The 12,834-nt window shown below is 37.5% G+C and overlaps 1 protein-coding gene across 4 annotated transcripts in view; it reads left to right on the top strand.

Annotated features, from left to right (window-relative positions):
* Positions 1-2,317: 2,317 nt before the first annotated feature.
* LOC148026880 (nucleotide pyrophosphatase/phosphodiesterase-like) overlaps positions 2,318-12,834 on the top strand; it is a 158,974-nt gene continuing 148,457 nt past the window's right edge. For 3 of the 4 annotated variants that reach the window (XR_015692913.1, XM_087691413.1, XM_087691412.1), the window contains exons 1-2: positions 2,318-2,698; positions 3,103-3,194. Coding sequence is in view for 3 of the 4 variants with exons in the window: in XM_087691413.1 (XP_087547539.1) it covers positions 2,537-2,698; positions 3,103-3,194 (254 nt within the window). In the remaining variant the exon portion in view is untranslated. The remainder of the gene's footprint in view (positions 2,699-3,102; positions 3,195-12,834) is intronic. The other variant, XM_087691410.1, reaches the window with a different exon arrangement.

Below are 12,834 nucleotides of genomic sequence, written 5' to 3'. Positions count from 1 at the left end.
GGTGTGGATGATATCTAGAACATCTACCACACATTCCACTAGTACCACTCCTCAAGGCTTGATGGATACAAGTATGCTAGCATAAAATGATCTTCTAAGTTACAAGATGAATAAGAAACATGAACCTTTATTCAAACCAAAAAATAAATGCAACCAAATTGCACTAACAATTACGGGTTTATGTAGAGGGAGATTGGAGGCATTGAGCTCAAGGTGAAGCTCCTTATACATGAAAATGTGCTGCACTTTGTTGATTGTCCTCTTGGAGTCAAAAAGCATAAAATCCATTATTTTCCCCTTCCAGCATGATAAGAAAGGGTTGACTATTGAGGATCTCTTCTGCTAGTTTTGTTGCATGAGTATCCAACTTCCCTTTGTTATGGTCGAGGGAGCCAACTTGTCTTGCTCATCGAGCATATTATAAGTGACTATAGACTCAATGGAAGCACTAGGTTTTCGGCATTGAGTAGATGCCTCCATGGAGTAGGAAGATAGAGAGTAGAAATGTGTGGCGATTAGAGATAAAACAAAGAGGAGCTCCAAGGGCTATCAAATGGAGAGGAAGAGAGGAGGAAATAAATACTAAAAGATTTCAAACATGAGGATTCCAAGACCTTTTTTTGCCTTGATAAGAGAAATGGTTGAAATGCAACGACAAAACATTACTATTGGAAAATGACAATCATTCCAACCCATATTTGCAAAATTGACAATTAATCCACTTTATGATGACAAGTGACAATTACTTGAGCCATTTTAATAAAACTAACAATTTAAAAAGTACCACAATTGTTTTTCAAAAATACCAAAATGATTTTTGAAAAAAAATGTTACATAACGGAAGCCTTCTTCTCATTGGTGGAGCACACACTCTCTTCTCCCACTAAAAGGCCGGAAAGTGACCTTAAACTCTCACTAATGACCCGTTCGCTTCCACTATGAACCTTAGATGGCAATATAGATTGATAGACGAAGGGCTTTTATCACTAGATTCAAGATGAATGGAAGAAGACCTTCCCATGTGAAAAATGGAAAAGTTGGAGGCGTAGGATTAGAAGGGTGTGGAAGGCAACACCTTCCAATAAACTCAACATATTATGTAGGAAGATATGCACAAAGAAGTTGGCCACCAAAGATAGAATCTCCAAATTATTAAAGGTTGAGAGGAAGTGCTTGATGTGTTTTAGGGCAAGTGAGTCTATCCCTCACGCCTTATGGCACTGCACTGCATCTCATGCCATTTGGAAGAAAGTTAGGGAGTGGGTTTGCTTGGTCGGATTCAATGCATAGCTTGAGATGAAGTGTGCTCCTTTTGGTGACAAAGGAAAGCTAGATGAGGAAATACTAAAGCTATGGAACCTGATTAAGGTAGTAGTCATTAGGGGTTTGTGGCATAATAAAAATAATGTAGTAATTGCCAAGGTAGCTAGACTACCTAGCCAAGTGCTTTTGGGAAAGTACTTAGAGAGACGGGGGGCCTGCTACTTATGAGACATTGGAAAAAAGATCATATTTACAAGGTTAGCTATAAGCTGATTAGATGTCTTGTCCTCAGAAGGTTTGTCGTGGGCATTTATTTTCACCCTAGTAGCATCTACTATGATGCAAATGTAAATACTCTTTTGATAGTAATATCAATCTATATTCACATTTTAGGAAAAAAAAGTTATGGAGTGGTCTTCTACAACAAATGTTGTGGTGATCTTCAATGTACTACTTTTTACATGTCAGTCTTGTGGGGTTCTCATGGATTGCACTCAAGATCCCTCTTAGGCACCCCTAATAACAACTTCATAATGAAATCATATACACCCTTGATTAGCAAGATAATATTCACACTCATTTGCCTACTGTATTTCCAAAGAAAAAGTACTCGATGAACTTTAGACACATTTAGATTTTCCCTTCCACATGTGCATGTTTTCATGCATGAACTAAAAATCTGAAGTATAGATGAAACTCAAATCCAGGTCCACAGGTTTTTTGGTGCGAGAGGGACCTCTTGCATAAGAGGATGTCAGCACTTCTGAAGCCAATTCTAATCAATAGCCTTACTTTATGTAAGAATATGTGGTGTGAGGCGTGAATGCATGTGCTCGTGATGATAGATTTATTAGATATATGTGAAGTGGGAGAAGGATAATTCATCGTTCATGAAAAATTTAGGTTTATTGTAAAAAAAACTACTTAAATTTCAAAAAATCATTCAAACTTTAATCAAGGAGGTCAGAAACCTTGAATTTTGCAAAAGTTTTAGTTAGTACATGCAATATGAGACAAATCACATTTGGGTGAAAGATGGGTGCTATTCCCGTAGATGGGTGCTATTTCAGTCACACTCGTCCAGAAGAAATTTGGATGGCCGTCCCGACAGTCGGGGACGGCCCCTCGTTAGCAGGCTCCTCGCCTGCGTCGTCCGATTCCATCGCCATGGACGTTAGCTGTAGCGGGCGCTTATATTGCATCAGCTGCTGCCGCGGCCCCTTCATGTTCCGCTCCCACCATCGTCACCGTCGGCGTCATCATTATCATCACCATGGCGCGCCCCGTGATCGCTGCTCTCCTGCAGCTTCTTCTGCTGCATTGCGTGTCAGGCGTCGCTGATCAGCCCCTCTCCAAGATAGCCCTCCATCGCGCATCCATGGCCTTGGACTCCGCAGCTTCCATCCACGCTTCCCCAAACCTGCTTGGCCTGCATGTAAGACTTCGTCGCTTTTGTTAATTACTTGTGTCTTGACTGATGGCAGCACCATGAATTCATTTTTAGCAGACAGCAGTTCTAGAGAATTAATTATCGGTTTTTCAGCGGACAACAATAAGGAGAATTAATTTGATCTACGAATTGATTAGCACCTACCTCTGTCGACTACATCAAGTCATTCTCGTATGATGGCAATTCGACTATTAGCAGCCATTATTCGATTACAACAACGAGAAGAATTAAACGATTCACCACTCAATTAGCACGATTGCTTTATTAACAAATTCACTTTTGTCAGCCGATAATTCTAATTGCTGAAGCAGTCGTTTAGCTGGTGACGGTTTATTGATAATAGAGAGTTCTGATTGGGTAACCATGGCCTGCTTTTATGTTTTGGACAGGGAGAGGGTTCTGATTGGGTAGTCGTTACATTTTCGCGTTCTCGTGCAGAAGCAACGGACTGGATTGGAGTTTTTTCACCTGCCAAGTTCAAGTAATTTTCAGATGAGATGTTTTTTCACTGTTTTACTTCTCTTTTGACATGGATAAGTAGTAACCTGTCTGGAATGCTAAGCTTACTCAATAAAGCAGTCGTCAATAGGAGATCATGTTTCAAGCATGATAGGACTTTTATGGGCTTTTACGACATTAAATGTAAGCTCAACTCTCGTAAACTGCATATGAAGTCTAAGAGGATCATAAGAGCAGTGTGACTCAAAAAGAACTTGGTATGACAACATGACATACTATGGTATTTGGTGGTATCACAAAGGGCAGCTGTGACTAAAATCAAAAGCAGTTAAGAATGGTCCCAAGTGGTAGTTGCATTGCGTACATATAGGCCAACAGACCAAGGAAACCTTGGGAGAAGTACTGCTTCATGTCCTTGAACTTGGTGGGTAAATGATGCTTTTAGTCATAGAGGAGGATCTACTTTGAAAGAACTACTTCTGCTTCATGTACTAGCTTTGGCTAGGGCTCATCTGAGGGCTTTTACTGTGAGACATGGAATACATCATGCATTATCCAACTAGGTGAAAGTCACACCATTAATCTTTTGGAATAAGGTAAAGCTGTTGAGTTATGGAAATAAAACTTAGGGCATCTTTATTCCACATGCTTGGATTTGTGCTCCATGATTTATATAAAGATCAAATCCTCTTCCTTATAGATGACATCTTTCCTGTTCTTAGTAGCTTGTCTAGTGTAAGACTCTCAAGCTTTTGTCAACTTGTTCTTCACCAAGTTTTTGGATAAGTCTCAAGAATTCGAGTGGCCTTTGGAATTCAAATCATTGTTCATGTCATGAAAGATGAAAAAGCAGTCCAAAAGCCACCTCATATGGACTTTGCAAGTCATCCAAAACAGAATGTTCAAGAGGCAAAAATGACTTCCACTTACCTTGTGGTCATGAACCTACACTTAAATAGGTCAAATAGAGCTACTTGTAGATCTCCGTCTCACTATTTATTTGTACAAGAAAGCATTGTTAGCAATCATGTTTGTCATGCATTGTCATCTCCTACATGTGAGCCTCAATCTAAGTCAGATGGGGACATTAGGAGCTTTGACATGTTTGTCATGTGTTTTGACGGGGGAAGTAGCTCATTTTAGGGTATACATTTTTCATTTTAGTCAGGATCTAGGTGTGTTCACATTGGCTGATTTATTTAGTAGCTTGTTTGTCAGCGATCAGCCCAAATATTGCCATGCCAGCATCTGTTGATCAGTTTCTAGCATTTATTGGTGGAGTCGAACAGCAGTTTTGATACATCTTCTTGCTGGTTGGCTAGTTTTGACATATTTGGTCTATTTATAGCTGTTTCCTATTTGTCTAGTTATCATTCTATTTTGCAGGCTCCAGCACACTCCAACATTTGGGCATTCCTCCATCTTTTGGTGCTGCCATCCGTCATCAGCCTACCCTTAGACACCTTGGGTTGCATGGAGAGACTGATCACTCCTTGTATTCAGCATTCTTCCATTTTTCAGTGCATATTTTCCTCTTCCAATCTCTTCTTTTTTGCAATCTTCTTCTTCTATTCTCTCTCCATGCTCATGTTTCCTCTTCCATTGCGCACTCTCACATGGTATCATTGCCAAACTTCAAAGCCGTCTAGACTTGAGATACTACTTGAACTAAAAGTCACCACATCCATGGAGTCTCAATGGCTCTATCGACCAAAATCGCAGCTTGCTACCCCTAAACCGACGCAACCCGACACTCTAGTGTCCCTGCCATTCCACAAGCAGGCAACAGTGCAACCTTGAAGCCCCTACACAAGCCCCTCACACAAATCACCGATGAGAGATCTATTGACCAATCCACGCACCAGGCATCAATTATTGAGTTATCTAGCCTAGTCCAATCCCTAACCTCCCGTAGGCCCCTTAGACCCTCCTATGAGCGTCGATCTATTTTCACTTTGGTCTCCGAGGACTTCGAGACTCTACAAAGAGAAGACTGTACTTAGTTTGCTGTTTGGAGCAGTTCTGTCATGAAAAACACAGATTTTCTGTATTGTTCGGGTCCTCTATGAAGTGTGTGGGACATCTACAACTTGGTTTTGCAGGGTATAGCTGATTTTTCCTCCATTCGGGTTCTGTGACACAAAATGCAAAATTTCTTAGTGTATTTTGTAAGTTTATAGAGATGGATTATTACCGGTTCAATGATTTTAATGATTTTGAAGAGGAACTGCTTCCTTCTTCTCTTGATTGGTAGTCTGGTGCACAGATTGGATGCTGTATGCATGCGTAGTGAATGTCGGAAGGTCCCTAAGAACAAATAACTCTACAAACTTTCATTATTGCAAGTAAAAAGCAAGAGGGAATTTACACGACATGAGACAAAAAAAGACCAATTGGATGCAATCTCCCCCCATGCCTTGTGTGAGTGCTTCACAATGCATGTATTTATAGATTTATTTATCTTTAAGTTAAAAAATAGCTCACTTTACAAATAGCATGCTTTTGCTTTTGCGTTTGCTTTTGCCCAAATATAGAGTAAGGTGTTTGGGCGCCCAAAAGGCGGACTGTGTCCAAATACAAATATCAAATAACGAAATATTTAATCGAGTGTCCATGCGCATACAAGATAATAAATGTTTTGTTAAGCGCTTTAATAAATAAATGCGCTTAAATAAATATTGGTGCCACGCCTTTAGCGATAAGGCGTGCGTCCCTATAAAAAATAGTAAATTTTTTAGGCATTTGGATTCACGTCATTGCTCGGTGCTACCCACCACCACTGCCGCTTGCTCCACATCAATTAAAGCATTCACAATTGTTAGAAAATAATTAGATAAAACCCAACAAAAGTGAATACATAGCAGTCTTCAGCTACAAAATAATTTAATAGGTTGGAACTCTGTCCTGACCTTAATTTAATTTAAGTGCGTACTCTAAACTCGTAAACATTCATTAATTTAATATGTATTTTTACAGAATTACCTGCTATGGAATCACCCACGTGCACATTAGATTAATTTGACACCCGAAAAAGACATGTGTCCCCGTCAATTTCTGACACAAGGAATCCACCTTGAGTACGAGCCCTGGCAAATAAATATAATCACAGAATCCACGGTGGAATATGCCTCTTGGCATCATACCCCTGGGGTGGGATAGCAATTGTCCTTAATTGCTATTAGCTCAATGTGGAGCGAGCAATGAGGGGTAAACACTTAGGTCGTAGGTGTGCATTCATTGGGCCTTTTTAACAAGATGATTTTTAAACTTAACCAAATATCTAGAATATCTACGGCCAGTTTTAGTGGTCATAAAATCAGTGTCTAGAATAGTTTAAGGTTCAAGGATTTCAGTTTCTTTTTCTAACAAAGGAGGATGTTCATAGACAGGATGGATAGGTAATTGGCCTCTAAAAGGTCGTAGCAAAGTGATATGAAAAGTATTATGGATCTTCCAATGTTTGGGCAGTTCTAATTTAAATGCATTGTCATTGATCTTGCGAATTATTTTGAAAGGTCCATAAAACCTAGGTGCTAATTTAAGAATAGGGTGTTTCTCAACACTTTATAGTCTTCTCTTTTCAATGCGTAACCAAACATAATCTCCAAGATTGAAACTCATGGCTTGTCTTTTCTTATTAGCTTGTTTAGTGTATGATTGTTGGGCTTTCACAATCATGTCTTTAACTTGAGCAAAAATAGTAGCATGCGTATTGGCAATATCATCAACAGTTTTAACTTTATTCGACAATGATATAACAGGTATAGGCAATGTATATTCATAAATGATTTCAAAATATGCTTTATGAGTAGTTGTGTATAGTGTATTATTGTATGCAAATTGAAGTAGATATAAATGTGTCTTATATTTGTGGTTTCGAAATTGTGTATGTACGCAAAAGATTCAAAATTGTACTATTAGTAGCTTCTGTTTGCTCATTGATTTCAGGATGGAATGCAGATGGAAAATCAATCTTAGTATCCAAATTAGCAAACAAAATAGTCCAAAAATTATTACAAAGTCTAGAATCATGATAAAAAATAATAACTTTTGGCAAACCATGATTAGTGAAAACAGTCTTGAAGAACAATTGTGCAACTTGAGATGCAGTCAATGTTTTCTTGCATGGTAGAAAATATGCTTGTTTGCTAAACCGATCTACTATAGTCCAAATCATATCATGATTAGCTTGTGTATTAGGCAAATCAGTTATAAAATCCATTGAAATATGTTCCCATGGTTGATTAAGAATTGGTAAAGGCATTAAGAAACCATATTGCTTACTGTGGTGTCGCTTGACTCTGGCAAATTAACCACTTAGAAACAAAGTTAGAAACATCAGATTTCATTTGCGGCTAATAAAAATCTTCAACCAATGTTCTTAAAGTGAAAATAATACCTCTATGACCTTGATATGGAGAATTATGAATTTCGTGCAATATAAATGATCTAAATTGAACAGTGACAAACAATATTTTCTCATAAAATATAAATCCATTAGAATAAGACAAATAATCAAGTGCAATCCATTCATTAGCGACTAATTTGCTCCAATTAGCTTGAAAATTGGGGTCATGGTCATAGGTATCCTTCATAGGAGTAAGGGAATCAAAAGATAGGACGGAAATACTATGGATACTTGGTTTTTTACTCAAGGCATTGGCAACAATATTTTCTCTTTGTAGCTGATATTGGATAAGTGGATGAAAACTTTGAATGAAAGCAGTTCACTTAATATGACGGTTAGAAATTTGTGGCTGACTAAGGAGATGTTTGATATTAATCATAAATTCGGATCCCATTAGACAGTGTTTTCATTGATGTAAGACTTGAACTACAACTAACAATTCTTAATCATAGGTGGAATACTTTAACTCAGAAGGTTTAAGTTTGCAACTAGAATAGGCTATGGGATGTGAAGCTTGTATGAGAACAACTCCTATTTTTGATCCGCTAGCATCAGTGACTACTAGGAAGAATGATCGATTAAAATCAGGTAATTACAAGACTGATGCATGTGTTAAAGTATGTTTCAATAAATCAAAAGACTTTTGCTGGTTATCAGACCATTGATATACAACACATTTCTTTAACAATTTAATAAAAGGCAATGCAAGCAATGAAAAATTTCTCACAAATTTTCTATAAAAACTAGTAAGGCCCAAGAAAAAACGTAACTCATGTACATTTTTAGGGATTGGCCAATTTAAAATTGCCTCTATCTTTTTAGGATCAACGTGAATATCATTAGAAGAAACAATATGATCAAGTATTCATTTTGGGTTTGGAAAAATTCACTCTTGTCAGGGTTAGCATACAATTGATTCTCTTTCAATAATTTGAAAACTAAAGATAAATGTTTAGAATGCTCATTCTCATCCTTACTGAAAACCAAAATATTATCAAAGAAAACAATCACACAATTTTGATACTTCAAAAATATACGATCCATCATACGACTGAATATAGCTGGTGCATTAGTCAAACCGAAAGGCATAACAAGAAATTCATAATGACCAAATTGAGTTTTAAATGCAGTCTTAAAAATGTCAGGTATATCTAAGCATACTTGATGATATTTAGATTTGAGATCTATCTTGCTAAAAACAGTGGTCCCTTGTAGTTTATCCATAAGGTCATCTATCATAGGGATCAGATATCTATTCTTAATAAGATTTTTTTAAGGGCATGATAGTCAATGCACATCCTATAAATATTATTTTTCTTTCTTAACTAATAGGACAGGTGCACCAAAAGGAGAATTATTGGGCCTAATGAGTCCTCGGTTCAACAGTTCTTCAACTTGTACTTGGATTTCTTTTTGTTCAATCTGATTGTGTCTATGTAAGGTGCTTTACATGGTGGTTTAGAACTTGGGATTAAATCTATTTTATGGTCTTCAGAACGTGTAGGTGGTAAACTAGGTGGTAAATCAGGAGCAAAACAATCTTTAAATTGTAAAATAAATTGTGCATGCCTAGGATGCATCTGATTTTCCTTAGCTTCAATTTCGTTCACCCATACTAAATATGATTTATTGTCTTTTCTCAATGCTCATTTAGCTTATGTGTGAAGCAGTGGAAAATTATCAAAGATGTGCAATCCATGTAATGTGATTTGGTTTCCGTTAAAATGAATTTTCATGGAATGTGTGGAATAATCTATGTCAGGATTATATTTGTGACGCCAAGGCATTCCTAAAATAATATCAATAGCTTGCAAAGGCACAACCAATAAATTTCTACGCTCAATATAATAACTGATTTTAATCTCTAAATCATGTCCTTCTTGTGTACCATTGTATCTAGTGCCTAAGAATATAGTCTTTATGCGATAATGAGTTAGAACAATAGATAAATTCAATTCTTTTACCAACTTTGCGAAAATAAAATCATGTGTGTTTCCATCATCATGCAAAATAATCTTTTCTTGACCATGCACAAAACATTTCATTGTTAATAAGGAATGAGGATTTGACATACCTAGTAAAGTATCTGAAAGCATCGCTGATATCATCATCATCTTTAGTGAAATCTGGCATATCTTTATGGCCCTCGTTATCAGTTGCTTCCAAGTGATTGATTTAAACAGTTTGCTGCTTGGATTGTCAGTTCATTGCTAAGTGTCCAGACCGATGATAATTGTAGCAAATCATAAGCTTTGCTTTGGAGACATTGTTGGTAAGGGCTGGTAGTTTGGGTATATTGAAATTAGGCTGGAGGGAAGGCTTAGTGTTTGAATTAGCAGTTGTTGGTAAAGCAGGAGGTCGAGTCCAGGGTTTACGAAAAGGAGCAAAGCAATTTTGATTGAATCTTTGGAAGTTAGAATTGAATTGCTTTGTATAAAAGTTATCATTAATTGAAAATTGTTGCGGCCATTTTTCTCATCCATGGATTTTATCCTTCACATCATGCACTAAAGAAATTACATCCTCCAAAGTCTTTGGCTTGAACATATTCACTTCCACATAGAAGTGACCAAGCAAACCGGATATGTATTTGCACTTGTGAATCACCTTAAGAATATCTTCAAGCATTCGAAATTGAAGTAAGACACTCAAAAAACGCTCAGTGTATTGCAGGATGGATTCACGATCTCTTTGTTGTAGGAGATTCCACTGTTTGATAGCTTTCTCATGGAATTGAGGTAAAATGAAATTATATAAAAATTTCTTTTGAAAGGCTTTCCAAGTAGAGGAAACAATCAACACTCTTGTGGACAATAGTTCACCATAATGATGCTCTGTCTGCTAGATGGTTAGTGACGCATTTAAGTTTATCTTTTTCAACATATTGCTCTTTATGAAAATAGTCGTTAAACTGACTAATGAAAGTAAGAACAATTTTGCTATCATATTGTCCATTAAAAGTACGGAATTTAAAATTTCTTTTACTTATCTTGGCCTCTTTCTTAAGAGCCCGTGCATCGAGTGTTGCATCAATAGTACGCTGAATAACATCTTCAAGTTGCACTCTGTCTTGATCGACAATGGATTGTTGAAGTGTAGCCAGTTGTGCTTGCAAGTTTTGACGTTCCCTTCGCTCTTCTTAAAGCTGCATCATGATTAGATCCAATTTCTGTTTCATAGTCGGCTTCGGAAAATCGCCTTCGCCTATATTATGATCTGACATCCTGGATTTGATTGAAGATTCGTCGCTCATCTTCTAATCATGTGTGAAGAAGCTCACCATGAACTTGCTTAGTTGATTAGTATGCCTTTGCTTTTTACGATCTTGCTTTTCTCGGGTATGGCATTCGAAAACGGTATTTTTTCAAGTAAAATAGTCTTCCGCATAGACTGCGTGTGACAGCCTACTTGCTGTAAATCTGCTCAGCCAAGTTGCAGGTGGGAATAGAGGCTTACTGAAGCTTTAAACCGGTTCAGGAGTACCACGGTATGAACACCTACTATGGAAGAGATTGATGATTAAACTTTAAGCTTTTGATTAATCTTAGTAGCTTAAAGCTTTAAAAAAAAAAGGCTTAAGCAATTTGTAGAATCAATGTGCAGGATGGCGGCTTGCTCTTGATCGAATTGATGGCTGTGGAGTATATGCTTCCATCACAATTCGTCAAGTTTCTGGAGTTAAAGTTTAAGCTCTCATAAATCTTAACAATTCTTATTAGTATCAATTACTTTTTCTTTGAGAAAAAACGACTTGAAGAGGAGACTTCCCGAGTAGTCCTCCGCTAGCTGTGAGAGACTCTTTGGGATTAGAGGGTACAGCAAGGGGTTTTTCACAGTCGGAAACATGCTTGTGTTGTCAGTTCGTCGCGAGACAACTTTGCCTTTGTGCGAGATGGTAAGTGATTGGAAGCTCTTGATCTCAGCTTCGCTCTAATATCACTGGTGCGTAGATCGGATACTGTATACATGCGTAGTGAATGCTGGAAGGTCCCCAAGAACAAAGAACTCTACAAATCTTCATAATTGCAAGTAAAAAGCAAGAGGGAATTTGCATGACATGAGACAAAAAGGACCAATCGGGTGCAATCTCCCCCCATGCCTTGTGTGACGCTTCACAAGGCATGTATTTATAGATTTATTTATCTTTGAGCTAAAAAATAGCCCACTTTACAAATAATATGCTTTTGCTTTTGCGTTTGCTTTTGCCTTAATATAGAGTAAGGCGTTTGGGCATCCAAAAGTCGGCAGGCTGTGCCCAAATACAAATATCAAATAATGAAATATTTAATCGAACGCCTATGCACATACAAGATAATAAATGTTTTCTCAAGCGCTTTAATAAATAAACACGCTTAAATAAATATTGGTGCCACACCTTTAGTGATAAGATGTGCGCTCATAAAAAATAGTAATTCTTCTAGGCATTTGGATTCACATCATCGCCCGATGCTACCCAATGCCACCATCGCCTGCTCTACACATCAACTGAAGCATTCACAATTGTTAGAAAATAATTAGATAAAACCCAACAAAAGTGAATACCTAACAGTCTTCAACTACAAAATAATTAAATAGGTTGGAACTCTGTCTTGACCTTAATTTAATTTGAGTACGCACTCTAAACTCGTAAACATCCATTAATTTAATATGTATTTTTACGGAATCACCCGCTATGGAATCATCCACGTGCACATTAAATTAATCTGACGCTCGAAAAGGACAAGTGTCACTATCAACTTCTTGCACAAGGAATCCACCTTGTGTACGAGCCCCGACATAAATATAATCACGGAATCCACCGTGGAATATACCTTCTAGCATCACAATCTTACCAGTCAGCTTGTCACGAAGATTGTTGTGAAAATCAACCTTTAGGGTCTCGTTCTCCCTCTGTTAGATCGAGAAGATTTGATGGGATAAGTATTCCCTTTGGTCTTGCAAGGTAGAGTGTATATTGGATATCTTTGATCTTTGGGACTTTGTTACCACCCCAATTCCCTGTCTAGTGGAGGATCCCTGGATTGGTTTGTCCATGTACCAAGTTGCTCTATGGGATCGGCTTAACTTGAGAGCCCGGTCTTTCCTTTTTACGAGCTTGTAAGATTCTGTTCTAGTGCATGTGTACAAGTTATGACAGGCAGTGGAAGTGTAGACAAAACTTGCTTCTTCTTATCATCAAAAGACATTTGTCCATTGGATTACTCTTTAGAAGAAATTATGCATGCTTGCTATTGATGACTCTCCTTCCATGAAG

The sequence above is a fragment of the Lygodium microphyllum genome, chromosome 13, assembly GCF_053477565.2.
Source record: "Lygodium microphyllum isolate KBCC chromosome 13, Lygodium_microphyllum_v1.1.10, whole genome shotgun sequence".
Lineage (NCBI taxonomy): Eukaryota > Viridiplantae > Streptophyta > Polypodiopsida > Schizaeales > Lygodiaceae > Lygodium > Lygodium microphyllum.
Note: the sequence above shows the minus strand (reverse complement) of the source record. Positions and strands in the feature narration are given on the sequence as shown.